This window comes from Phoenix dactylifera, chromosome 1 (assembly GCF_051530095.1).
Source record: "Phoenix dactylifera cultivar Ajwa chromosome 1, Ajwa_hap1_PhDact_Kaust_v1.1, whole genome shotgun sequence".
In the NCBI taxonomy this organism is placed as follows: domain Eukaryota; kingdom Viridiplantae; phylum Streptophyta; class Magnoliopsida; order Arecales; family Arecaceae; genus Phoenix; species Phoenix dactylifera.
The window spans coordinates 44,645,196-44,659,405 of NC_143190.1; the positions used below are offsets into that span (position 1 = coordinate 44,645,196).

At 36.6% G+C, this 14,210-nt stretch overlaps 2 protein-coding genes across 6 annotated transcripts; both read right to left on the reverse strand.

Annotated features, from left to right (window-relative positions):
- Positions 1–524: 524 nt before the first annotated feature.
- On the reverse strand, positions 525–1,053 carry LOC148715320 (non-specific lipid-transfer protein 2-like). Its single transcript, XM_088702758.2, has one exon. It carries the CDS (start codon positions 931–933, stop codon positions 655–657), a length of 279 nt encoding a protein of 92 aa, XP_088558884.2. The 5' UTR covers positions 934–1,053; the 3' UTR covers positions 525–654.
- A 2,736-nt stretch (positions 1,054–3,789) lies between these two features.
- Positions 3,790–13,796, reverse strand: LOC103721556 (Nucleotidylyl transferase superfamily protein). 5 transcript variants are annotated; one of them, XM_088702728.2, is made up of 13 exons: positions 13,465–13,796; positions 13,252–13,350; positions 11,187–11,273; positions 10,571–10,655; positions 9,926–9,995; positions 8,621–8,681; positions 8,497–8,550; positions 7,637–7,793; positions 7,439–7,535; positions 6,911–7,020; positions 5,598–5,704; positions 4,190–4,300; positions 3,790–4,043 (listed from the first exon to the last, which is right to left on the reverse strand). In XM_088702728.2, exons 1-13 carry the CDS (start codon positions 13,552–13,554, stop codon positions 3,927–3,929), a joined length of 1,245 nt encoding a protein of 414 aa, XP_088558854.1. In that variant the 5' UTR covers positions 13,555–13,796; the 3' UTR covers positions 3,790–3,926. The 5 variants fall into 5 exon arrangements, with proteins under 5 accessions (XP_088558854.1, XP_088558856.1, XP_008810043.1 ...); XM_088702730.2 differs by having other exon boundaries at positions 13,252–13,365; positions 13,465–13,605; XM_008811821.5 differs by lacking the exon at positions 11,187–11,273.
- Positions 13,797–14,210: the final 414 nt, after the last annotated feature.

Consider the following 14,210-nt stretch of genomic DNA (forward strand, 5'->3'; position numbering starts at 1 on the left):
GGAGTGTACTATTTCTCGATATTAATTTCCTTTTCAAGAAAATGTTTAAACAGCCTATTAACTTTATCTACACCTTTTTCTTTCTTATATAATTTAATCATTTGATCCATCGATAATTGCATGCGCAGGAGGCGCGCATAAACTCGTGGAAATTAACTAACCTGATCGATGGACAACTTATGAACTTTTTCTTTTCAAAGAGAAATATCACATATTATGTTATACAATATGAAAAAAATATTTATTTGCCACATCTGACAAACCCTTGCATAAACTTCGCCAACTCGGCAGTTGACACCCTCAAACGCTTGCTCACTAGAACAGCAGAGAAGCAACACCTAGCAAATAATACCAAAGCATTGGACGTACTGAGCTGATGATAAAAGAGTTGAAGTCACAAGCAGAAGAGACAGCACTCTCCCTCCTCTCCTCATACATCGGACGCCATGCATACAAAACTTTCTCACTCGCACCAAGGAGTTCAAGGAGAAAGCAAAAGCAAAAGTGAATACCTGCTGCAACCCTTACCTTAAAAATTACAGTCTCCATTAATATGCGAAGGATTGCACCCTCTTTCCCCTATTTAACCATAAGACTATATAATTAATTAGATATGCTCAAATCTTCAAGGAGAAAGAGGATACTCTTAGTACACTAACAATTGGGCATCGGCACGCCGCACGCGCTGGCCACCCTCTTACTGTTCTTGGAGTTGACATAGTTCTGCAGCTTGGGGTTCTTCTTGTACTGGCAGAAGCAAGGCGTTTGTTCCTTCAGCTTGGCGCAGCAGGCGGCGGTGGGCGGAGCCGACGACAGGATGGCCCCCGCGCACGGGCTCAGCTCCATGGGGTCGCATGTCACCGACAGCGTAGTCGGAGCTCGGCGTAGGAGAAGAGCTGTGATAAAGAAGAAGAAGATGAGTGCTGACTTCATGTCAAACACTAGACCAAAGAAGTAGAAGAAGATGATGGCGCCAAAGGGGAGAAGAAGGTAAATGGAGGATGGGGGAGAGAGAGTAAGGGAGGAGGGTCCTATATAAAGACCATGGTGGCTCGTGAGAAGGAAAGAACGAAGATGGCAGCACTTTGAGATTCCAACCCACTTTTGAAGTTTTTTAGATAATGGCGGGGACCTTTCACGTGAGTTCTTGCACTGTTCTTCTGAGTTCGAATTTGAAGTTTTGAACCATAGATAGTGCTTTGAAGTTTGGTCCAATGGATTATATCTTTTGGTAGATGAAAAGTTCCACCACGTATCATAATCACATCCAATTGCTATCTAATTTGTCAGTGGGGTTGGAGCGTCCTAATGATGTGGTTGGGGGTGGGAGCTTGGTGTACCTCATCATGAACTTCTGTTTAGATCTCAGCACACCTTAGAAAATATCCGAACTTTGATGGTTCCCTTGATGGTCTTTTGGCTGCACTGTATTGACCCACCTCCACGACGACGTGAGAAATTTAAAATATATTATGTGACGTAATACGCAATCTATGACCAGTAACCGTAGGTCTTCGTTGGATATGTAGAACGTTTTCCTTTTGAGTAATGGAGGAGGAAATAAGCAACTTCCCCACTTTATTAATTCATCAAGGTAGATGCATAGATCGAAATTTCGAGAAGGTTTGAAGAATTTACAGAGCTGAAAAGATTGGCGACCTTATGATATTGTAATCTTAGCATCCACTTGCCAACCTTATTTTTATTTAGATGAAGTAGTAGAAATGTGAACCCTGTAGAGTCAAAAAATCGGCGCCCTTCAGATGAGGACCGCTCTCATTCCTCTTTCGATCTTAGCTTAGGTTGAGATAACATGTGACTGACGTGGTTGAATCATGTTTAAATGCTGACACGTCCCCTAAAATTTAGGCCGATAGCTACAAGTTTATCTCTCTAAATTCACCAGATATAGATTTTTTTTATAAAAAAAAGTCTTTTTACTAAACTTGTTATCGACGTAATAGGATTTGCTTGACCCTCATACACTGTGTAGACTCAACTTGCTGTAGTTTGAGACCGAAAAAAAAAATAGTGCTGGAGGCCATTGAGATGAAAAAACAGTTTGATACATCAATTCGCCCACTCTATCTATTTGGCCTATTATTAATTGATGCATCAACTCTCCTACTCTATCCATAACAACACAAAACCTTATCCAAAAAAAGTTAGTAGAAAGATAATATTTAGATTTCTTGATCTTATATAAGTACTCAAGATCTATCCAGCAAATAACTGATATGAGACTAAACACACGCCCGCACGGGTCCTCACATCTCCTGTTTAAGCTCTGACGTCCTCATCAAGCTAAAACTTCAAATCCATTCAAAGCTAATCATAAACACCATGATCAGTTCATGATTAGTCTCAATGGATTTATATTGTAGTTTAACCTAGTCCATATAGGTTATAGGCTGTGTTTAGTCTGATACGATTTGTAACAATCTAGGACCTCATCCAAAAAGACTAGTCGGAAAGTATTAGTTGAGTTTCTTAATCCTGTATAAGTATTTAAGATCTATCTAGCGAATAACCAATTGGGACTAATACTACCAATCACCTATTTCTTATAGATTCATTAACTTGAATCACACCAATCTCTATCTAACTTGAGGTGCTGTATCAAATATCAATGGTGTAAACATAGTTAACAATATATCAACTCTGGGGAAATGGATAAGATGGTGACTCCCAATAATGTCACGGGAAAAAGCTATATTTGGCCACACTTCGAATGCTGTGCGCTGACGACCGGAGAATTAGCTCAAATCTTCATTTTGATCCCCATTTAAAAGCTCGGGCTGTGCCAGCACTAGAATAAATCTCTCTAGGAGCCTAAATTTTGGCTTAGATAAGACCCATTTGGGATAAGAATGGGTGGTGGTCGGCCTCCCCGGTGTAAAAATAAAAAATTTAAAAAGAACCGTTATGGAGCTGGATGGTTGCATGGGTGAATTTGCGAAAATATAATGGAATATTTTAGGGGTAGTAAAAAAAAAAAAAAAGAGCGTCACGGGTTGGAGTCGGACTTTGCGAGTACTTGAATGGCAGATGCAGAGATAGCACGAGATCACTGTAGTTGTTTTGCTAGGTTCGAGGTGTCCGCTCTGTTCGGTCCGTGTGAATGGGCACTGAGGACTGCACAGCGAGAGAGAGAGAGAGATGGAGTTAGGGCGATCAACACCTCTAAGGAGTAAGCCCCTCAAAGGGAAACTAGCCTATTTCTCTGAATAAACTTGATTAACTTTGCCTACGTTATGTTTGTCTTGGGCTCACTATTGCTACGATTGGAGAACAAAGATTAACCGATCCGTTCTCATTAGCTAGATCTTGTCTAAATAATTAGAGGTTAAATTCCAAAACTTTATTCATGACCACTTTATGAGTCGCAAGTGATCTGCAAGTCTCAGAAGGAAGAAGATGAAGAGAGAGAAATAAACAAGGGGGAAGAATGAAAGATATTAACATCACCCTGATGATTATATCTGGAGAGCGAGTCAGTTTATTATCTCAAAACAAAGTGAGCCTGGGTTTCCTTTCAACAATGATCTTTTTTGTACGCCATCAAGTAAATAAAAGCATGTTACGATCCCTCTATCAGACAACATCAGGGTTAAGCTTCAGCACCTGACATGCACGTGAAAATGTGAGGCAGGAAGAGAAAAATAAAGTGAAGATGTCGAATGGATGACCTGCTTCCTCGCAAATGATGATGCTCAAGAGCCAGAGTTTAATAGTGGAAGAAGACCAGGTCTGGTGACGAACGGAAGCAGGCTTCAGGCCAAGAAAACATCATTAAGAGGACCACAACTTTTTATGCTGCATCAACTGTTAACTAATATCGTAATGAACCAAGAATACAAATATTAATGTTTCACCTAGATTAAATTATTGCATCTTATATGGACAGAAAATGAGTCCACAATATATCACATGCCCCTACTTTTTCTTATCTCAGTGGATGATAAATCAACACGGAAACTCTCTGCTGGTATGGAGATAAACATGTCCTTCAATTCTTCAGGAATATCAAAATCTTCAAGAACCTACAAAATGGCAACAGTCATGGTTAACTTTCCTAGAAATACTGTAAAAAAACACATCTAGTTCTCTCTCTCTCTCTCTCTCTCTCTCTCTCTCTCTCTCTCTATATATATATATATATATATATATATATATATATAACCAATACCTTGAAAACTCCATCGACCTTTCGACCACCCACAAGAAATTGGCAGCCTGTTCTTTTGCACTCAAGAAGTGTTTCCAGCATTTTACCATAATCGCCACCATAGTATTTCGGCTAAACAAAGAATAACAGAATCTTATTTAGTATGTATTATACGAATCGGTCATGTTCCATCCATGCTCTCCAGGTTACAAGGAAAAGCAAGTTTATTGCTAAGATTATAAAGACTTGACTAACAGAAACCACTTTCCAGTAAGAAAATCTATATCTTGTAAGAAGAATACATTTACAGGTCTAGTAGTTCAAAAAATTCCTCGAAGTAATAGAAATTTAAAAATTGATGCATCTTTTCTGCACCTACCTTCTTTCATTGCCGAAATGAAAGTGATTAGGCTTTCCTAATCTTTCCCTCCCAAAAAAAAGAAAAGAACTGATGCAACATATTAAGTATTCAAAGGATGAAGAATTAAATGGGTTCAAGATGTAAAATATGGAGATAATTCCTGATTCAAGTATGACATACGAGCACACAAATTTCTCCAAATTAATATTTTCATCAAATGACTATTATTATGTTCACAAAACATGAGCTTTCCTTCTGCTGATTTTATTTTACATCACAAAAATGAATACTAGTGTTGGAAAGAAGAATGACATCCATCATGATGCTAAATATCTTACAATATGTACATTCTAAAATTTGGTCTGTAGGATTTTAGGCACTGTAGATCAATTTCAACCATGTGGAACTTCATTAAAGATTCTCCTTTGTTAAATTTGAACTGGATTTGCTTCAAACCCACCTGAATGGAACTACTAGACATACTTGCATTTACATGCAAATGCACACGATATTTTGATTGGATTTCAGGATTAGACACAGTTCTGCGACTTCCCTTTCTGAACTCCTTTTCTATTAAAAATGAAAAGAAAACATCCATTGAGACTCTCCATCCACAATTCATGAGAGAAGCAACAAAAGTTACAACATAGTGCAATCTAAAAATGGGTGTATTACTTATCAATTTCCACTATCACAGAAATTGAGGAAAATACTGGAAAATGGAGCAAGTTCATAACTAACTGACAATTGGGGGTTAGAGTTCTATTGCTGGATCTTAATGTATGGAGCATTATAGATCACTAAAATGTCACTTTGCATAGATTCAAGAAATTTTGGTGAGTTCATCAGGGGCACCATACTAAACAGAATATCTTTAAAAAAAGAAAATATATAGAAATGAAAATAGGAACTACAGAAAAAACAAGTTGAAGTATATTTATGCAACATAAGAAAGAAGGTAGCAGGAATAATCAGCTCTTTGTTCTAACAAATTGGCTTCAACAAGGGTATAAGCCCTCTCTTTTTGGTAAAAAAGGAAAATTCTTTTTTAAGCTAGTGACCTCTTACATCAATAAGCCTTGCAGCAGTGTCCACGCCGATCACAAAGGCACTTCCAGGAAAAAGTTCTGCTTTTTTATAAAAATAGGGCTGATTTGAAATAATAACAGTCTTCCCTGCATTAAAGAATAATAAGAATTTAAATACTGAAATTACCAATAAGATGAGACATCCCTCAATATATTAGTTGATCATAATATAATAAGTCAAGAATGAAGTAGGATAAATGGAGAAAGATTTGGTTTTCTATAAAATATGTTAATCAGCTATTGCAATGTCCATAATGCAAAGAATTTCGCAAGAATCACAACCATCCACATCAAGACATGAGAGACTTTCATATGCTTATGCGCAGATGCAATCGTAAGGGCACATAAACATGTCCAGAGCAGATGCTGTAAGATCTTATAGGCCTGCCATAGGCCATAGCCATCCTTGAAAATCTATGGTATATTAAAGAAATTTCAACATCCAGAACACTTTTTTCTATGAAACTTGTATGCTCTTCAGCCTAGTCAAAATAAAATTTAAACTTATTTTATGGTACAGCCCCCTTTTTCAATGATTGGCCAGCTCCAAACCATCAATTCTGCACATCCTTTATCTTAGCTAGGTACTTGTATATTTTCCTGATGGGACATTTGACCTGGCATTTTGCTAACCATCCTAAAGTTGTGCCTAGACATATGATAAAGCATCTTCCACAAATTTGGCAAGCATCCATATAATTCTTGGTACAAAACTCCAAAACCTACAGACATCTATTTACCAACAAACCCAATTTATGTGTTTCAATCATTGTTACCAACAAATAAAACTTGTTTTTAAATGCAATAATTCTCAACAGTGCTCTTTCCATGTTGAAATATAATAAAACCTCAAAGCAATAGTAATAAATCTGTGCAAAAGAAATGTTCTTGATGATTGCTTCTACTTCTCCCTTGCGTCCAGAGATCCATTATTTATATGCCATCAAAATAATGACAGGTAGCACTATATTTCTGTCCCATTATTTTCATCGATGTATTAAACTTTATGCCTGTTGGTAAGTTGATGGTAACAAAAGAAGTTTCCCGATCTTAACACAATTTGATGACTAAGATTGAGTAAGAAGCATAACTAGTTTGTTGAATTTTAAAATCTAAGCTACTATATAGAATGGAACTGGGGTTTGCACAAATGAATCGAACAAATAGCACATGAACTTGAAGTACTTGGTATGAAACATAAACATCCAAAAGAATTTGAATAACTTCTACACGATGAGCATGGCAAGAAAAATTTAAGCCATTAAAATCATTCATTTCCAAAACAACACAGACCTGCCTTCTTAAATTGTTGAACTCGAGTTTTAATTTCAGCTACTGACAGTGAGGGTTTGTCTGCATTGACTGCTGCTATCTCAAAACACGGAAGCCCATCACCACAAATACTGCAAGGAAAAAAGCAGATATATAATTAAAATAATGTTTAGTAGTTATGCTTAGACAAACGAGGATACAAGTATACTTAACATACTTAACATGATGAAAACAAAGGGCATGAAGGTCATGGGGCCAGAAGGGCCAAGATTTAAATTTTTGTACATAATTCACAATGAGGTGGTAAAAAGATTCAAATTATTAGTCAAAGCCTCCCCGCCCGCACCCCCCCCACACCCCACCCCCCCCCCCCCCCCCCCCCCCCCCCCCCCCAAAACCACCACACACACATTTTTTTTAACAATACATAAATCATTATGGCTAGTTCAACTTCTGAAAGAATCTTTAAGTTTTATCAAGGCATATAAAATTACGAAAGAAGTTAGGCCATGAATATTGCAGTAAAAAGCTTTCAGTCGAGGTGCATACCTTGATGCAATTTCCAAAAGTCTGAGATGCCCATCATGCAAAGGATTAAATGAACCAGATAATATTATCTTCCTTTCTGAATTAGATGTTTGTGTATCTACAAGCTCAGATGAACCATAAGCTTATAAAACAGTATTAACCAATTTAAATATGATTATAAGCAGTCCAATCAATAATAAACAGGTGATGCCACAATACCACAAGAAAAATGATAAATTTTCATGCATAATTTCCCATCAATAATTTGTTGTAACTCCTGGTCCTCATCGAATTGTTTTTCACATTCATTGGGCATCTCAGACTCATGTAACTCCGACTTAAAGGTAGCAGAAACTTTGCAGGCATCTGCAATTGCCTTGGAATAAGTAGATAACCGTTATTCAGGATAGTTCCAAATACCATAATCAACAATAACAAAATACAAATATGGCACATTCAATAGTTATACTTCTTTTAGATCATAGGAAGATGACAACAGTTCATGCTTCTTTTTGATCTTAGGAAGAATTAGAGCATTTTTTTTTTTTTGTTTTGAAGATTCATCTCAAAAGATTCAACTAACATTTACAGGGACAAAGTGTTAATGATTAACAGTTCATTAAAGGATGACTGAAAATAACAACATTGTATGTCTAATGCCATTTACAGTAGATACCAAAAAGTAAGCAGCTATAATGTACTTTTCCTCTCATAGACCTTGGGGGGTAACCTCTATTGCATTGTGTCACAACATTTTGGTTGAGATTAAAGATGTTATAACAGAATCATGCAATGGCATACTTAACAGGATATAAATTTATTTTTAATATTGAACGATTCCACCCCTGAAAGTATTAATTTGCCTGATTCTAATATCTTCAACCATAGTTATCAAAATGCAGCTTAAATGGCCATATGTTACCTACTTTTTAAGAACTAACCAACCAAACATTTCTTAATTATTACACAAAAGCACGATTGTAATCTAGAAGGAACATAGATATCATGACAGAATTTGAAAAAAAAAAACTAGTGGCGGATAATATAATAAAAGTTTGAACTTGACCATTACATCTTACCTTAAGTAAGAAATGGCTAGAGACCTTGTCTTCTTCTTCTCGAGTCCGCAAACCCTAACCAAAATACAAAATGTTTAATTAATCTAGTAGAATCCATTGGAGAGAGAAAACAGGAACTGGATACCTTCAATAAAGTAACATCTGAGGACCACAGGCGATCACAAGTTCGTGTTGACAAGTAAAATCTGCATGGTTGTAACAAAAAGGTTAGTGGGAGAATGGAGGAAAGAGCCAAGGCACTGTAAAATGTTTATCAAATATGCACTACATAAATAAGTATAACACACGGAAAAGCAAAGAAAATTAATTGATGATATATATTACAAAAACCATAGTTATAGGCATCTTGGCCCGACAAGTTGGGTCAGCTTTACGTGTCCTTATTTTCTGGTCATTTGTTATGAAAGGCAACCTGAAATTGTACTGCAAGCTATTATAAATCCTTTCTCAAAACCTTAGCTTAGATCTCCCGCTCCTTTTTTGAGGTTAGTTTGCCACATATGTTTAGACCACCTCAATTAGTTATCAACATATAATTCTGAAATGGTTCTAGTTCTACACCTCCTTTAGTATTAATTCCTTATCCCATCCTTCAACCCAATTTGGATAGATACGATACCTGTACAAATGAACATATATGGGCAAGGAATCTCTATTATTGAATTCCACCACATTTCCATCCCAATGTTCTCGTTTCTACCATGCAATATTGCAGACACATTTGAAACACTCTGTAAGTCTGAATCACACAGTGTTGTTAGTTTATTGCCTTTTGTATCACAAGGCACATGTTGGTCACTTTAACCTCCAATTGCACCTACCAATTTAACCACCCAATAAAAATTCTTGGGTGTCTTCATATTTCTCTCAAATCTTGTATGATAGATCTGACATGTTTAAGCCAATTAATTCTGACTGCAGCTAAAGAAAAGATACAAAAACCACATTATAGACATGCAAAAGATCTGAAATACCATAGTACAAGGGCATACTGGCCATGTGGTGGTGTTGTACATACTGCCGTATACCCCTATATTTAGTCATGGGTTAGCCAACATACACAATACCAATGGTATACTGGCATGGTCAGTATTTGAATCCTTGCATATAAATAATTTTATTGTATAAATGGTCAAAAAATAATCCTTTTCAATATTTAACAACAAAATTTACTCATTCATCATACTGTCCTACCAGCTATTCATGTTGTTTCTGGTAAGTATCACCAACCATATCCTCCCTGGGTTGCCAGACTGACAAAGATATAGGATTAGCGATATCTACATAAAAACAGATATACATACATAAAAACACCTATTGCAAGTTCAAGAAACACTTTCATTTCTGTAAGCAACTCAATCCAATCTGATGATGATAGAATTTCATGTCCTAGGGGGATGGGGAAAAAAAGAGAGAATACAAAAAATACCTATGATCCCCATGTTTTGGATGTATGGTGGCCAAAGACCCAGTAAATCCAACACCTAATACTGGTAAACCTATTCATAAAAATCTCAAATTAGTTGTATCACAAATATATCATGTTGAAGCATCAATAAGCATGCAAAAATAAACCATGCATTTTATAATAGGACTTTCAAGTTCAAGAATCTACCATAGAAATGGTCTCTCTCTTAGAATCTTATGATTTCAATAATTGACTATTAAATATTTCTTTCAAGGATTACTACCATGGATATAGACCTGCATTAAGGCTTTTTTTTTTTTTTTGAAAAAACAAACCTCAACTTTGACTTGCACAGATCAAATGCAGTATTTGTAGTTACTTCCAAGTTCAGGTAAGGCATTATTGCATGTTGTATTGCAATCCCATCAGAAATGAATAAAACATTGCAAAATATAAAGGCCATTTGATAACCATACAATAGAAGTAAGCTAAATGTTGCAGGTAATAAATACTAATTATGCTTTCCACATCCAACAATTCATACAATAAAACTAGAAAGCAAATGCAACAGAACTGAGCTTCATCTCATAACTCATAGATGAAGTCAACTATTGTCTGAAAAACATAGTATACGATCTTTAGAAACTCAAGTGATGGTTGTAGAACCTGGTCTAGAAAGCTTCAATGCACGATTGTATGCAAATAATGCCATTTCCTCAGCAGTTTGTTGGCTGGCGAATTGTGCAGGAATCTGAATAATGGACATGCACAAAATGAACTCAAACAAATAAATGCTTGACATCTCATACTTGAAACGAAAATTTTATCATGTGAGGAGCATATAAAAGTAAACCATTACGTGTTAATTTGACCAAAAAAAAATTATAAATAATGATGCTCGGAAGGAACACGTTAGCAGAAAAGGAGAGTGGAAGGGGAGCACCAGGCTCAAAAAATTAGAACAGACAGTCATATATTTCGTTAACATTTCCTTTCTATCAAGAAGCATCACAAGAAAGCAAGGGTGTTATATACCACAGCATGCAAAACAAGCTATGTAAGTTGATCAGACCTTTCTAGGATACTATTTTGTTGGTTGCTATATTTTTCTGCAAGTTTAGTTCATATAAGACAACAGAATAGATTTTCAGGAGGCATCTCCAGGAAATACACAAGGTGAAGTACTGCATTTCAATGGAAATGGTATGTTCTACAATGAGTCAAGCAAATCTCCCTATCTTTTGTTGGGGTTTTGCACTTTAGAGTGCAATGTAGATCTTACATGATGTTTTATGTCAGCAAATTGGCTCCTTATCACACACGGATGGGGCAAAAACCTAGTTTGCAGTGCATAAGGATCTACGGATCCCTGCATGCATGGAAAAATGAATCAAGAATTAGTTAGAGCATGAATTAGAATTTTGTATTTTGTGAATCATAGATCTTAAATAATGTTTTAGGTCAGCAAATTAGCTCCTTATCACACATGGATGGGGCAAAAACCTAGTTTGCAGTTCATAAGGATCTACGAATTCCCTACATGGATGGATAAGTCAATTGAGTATTAGCTAGAGGCATGAATTAGAATTAGTATTTTGTGAATCACATTAACAAGGCAAAAGAATACAACAATACCAGCATGCCTTTCACAGTCAAAACAAACTTTGTTTGAAAAGCTGATGCGCTCTCTTTTTTTTGTTTGCGTGTGTGTTGAGGGGGGCGAGACTTTCAAGTATTGAATTGATGGAAACATCATAGACCACTTAAGCATCAAAGATTTGGAGTAGATTGGTACTTCGTCGAAGTCAAAGGGAACATAAAAATCTTAATTATAGATGCCAAAGCGGACCATCATTCCTAGATTAAGAGATGGATTTTGCGCTTATCAAGAGTTTCCAGATGATAAATATGCAAAAGTAGATTGAAGAAATGGACTTAAAAGTTGACTTCATGCATGTCAATGCATCTCAATTTATGAGCAGATGAAAAGCATGGATGAGAAGATAGGGTATTGATCATGGGGAAACCTTCTTGCCAGCAGCCATGGTGAACTAGTAGTATTCTCTTAACCATTGCTATACACTATGATTGCAAACACTATCACATATATCTAAAGATAAAATCCTTCTTGATATAGGATTTTAAATAACACCATACACAGAAGAAATTCAAAGCAGTTTTTCTGATAGGGGTTGTAAGCATGAAGGACACAAACTTGCCAAATCGATAAGGCGCCAAACTAGCTCCTAACCTATTGAGAATTTTGGTTTTGTTCACAACCCTGAGGAACCTTGTGCGGAAAAAGGCAATGGTCATGCTATTTTATTTATTTTACTGATATACGGAAGTCATTACGTCTATTAAAAATAATAGAGGTTTTCAGCCCATGAAGAAGTCAGGTTTGACCCATTAGTTTCTCATGAGGGATTACACAAGCATCCTATGTCCCAATTATCAGGTATGCAAAGATAGTCCAAAGAGAAATATCAGCTTCAGTTAATATTTTAAAAGCAAGATTTTATCTATTTTTGCAATGGATCGATGTGAATGGGCATAGTTTACTTCTTTATGATTCAATTAGCCCCAAATTGTAGAGGAGATCAATGTCATGGATGTTGTCCCAATGCCTTCATTGCAGAAAGCTTGACGCATTCTAACTTATACATGCAGCAAGACATCTAACATGCCATCAGTCAATGTAACAATTCGTTAGAGAGCTTTGGCTGTTTGGCACGTCATCACTGTTCAGGCCTTAAAACTCTATTCCAATTTTACAACTGCATTCTGATATCGGACTGGAAAAGTTTGCGCATTAAATTGTTCTCTAGAAAGACTTTTAGACAAGGTATGATGATGTTTCCTTGTAATTTGATGCTTCAAGTGCTAGTTTTAATTGTGTTTGCCCTTGGCTTTCCCAGTCATGCAGACCTAGCACATTATGGATTTGTGTTCATGGAAAGATTCCTATCCAGGATCAGTTGTTTATAAGAACATGTAGATTATAAATCTCGAGGCTTCTTGAATGAACATGTAGGTAATATGTGAAAGAACGGATGCAATTCAATTCGTTGTGGCTCAGCCATACCAGATGACTCCGTTTAGATCCCAACTAAAAATTCGTCCATTAAATTTGCACTCTATATATGTAATCAGCCTTTCGAAATATAAGTGAAGTTTTTAAAAAAATAAAGTAAAGGAAGAATTTATCAATGATGGAAACAGCATGATCTAAAAGAAGGATTCACCTCCGTTGTAATATGAGACTCTAATTAGCCATCAATCACTCCAGCATATCAGTTTCCAAACAAATTCCCATGGAATAGAGGAGAAGGGAAAAGATCGAAAACCTTGCCGAGCAATTGAGCCGTGGAGGTTCTGGAGTAGGGAACGAGGACTTCGAGAATGGTGTTAGAAGCTCCGGGAACAGACATCAGCCATCCAAGCGCCTGTTACCCATCATCCTTATGATCCGTAAACCGATAAATATGAGGGCGAAAAATAACAAGGAAACGCGAGAGCAAGCGAGAGGAAGAAGGGAGAGAGCGTGGAGACTTGGGGACCTGAGAAGCTCCGCCAGAGAGGTAGATAACGGCCTGCGTGGGGCTGGAATGGATGGCTTCGACGAAGGAGCGAATCCACCCATCCATCATCTGACTGCCCTTTGGGCTCTTTGGCTTCTCCTTCCCTCGAAGACCGATCAGACGATAGTTCTCTGTGCGCTGTATTTCTCGTTCGGCAGAACTTCCTCTGTTTAGGTTAACAGTAGAAGTCGAGTTTGAAAAAGCCCGCTGTTGATTGGATTCTTTTTAATTTTATTTTAGGGCAAATATTTAAGGCCTCGCTGGGGCGGCAGGGTTTGTGGACGCACCTTAAACCCTCATGGAATCACTTTAGAAACGGGGTAAGCGGTGGGACAAGGTACTTACCTGCTTTATTCCGGACATAAATGTCAAACAAGTCTCAAAAATATGGTCTGGATTTGCGACTCCTAACAGTTAAATCAAACTCCCAGCATAATTAAATATCAATAATACTTCAAATATATGTTTGTTAGCTTGAAAATTTATTTTTGGTCGTATAAACTCTAATTTTGTGTTTCGTTATTTTATTAGAAAACTAACAATTTTTTTTTAAAAAAAATACAACTAGTTTTCTAGAATTTTTCCATGTAACAGTCTTTTCCTGTGGAAAAATCCTATTATTCCATTACCATGGATTTGTTACAAATAGTCATCCTCCTTATTTGATTAATTGAACAATTAACTAGAAGTCACCCATATTTATCATCCATTTTTCTCACCCGGAA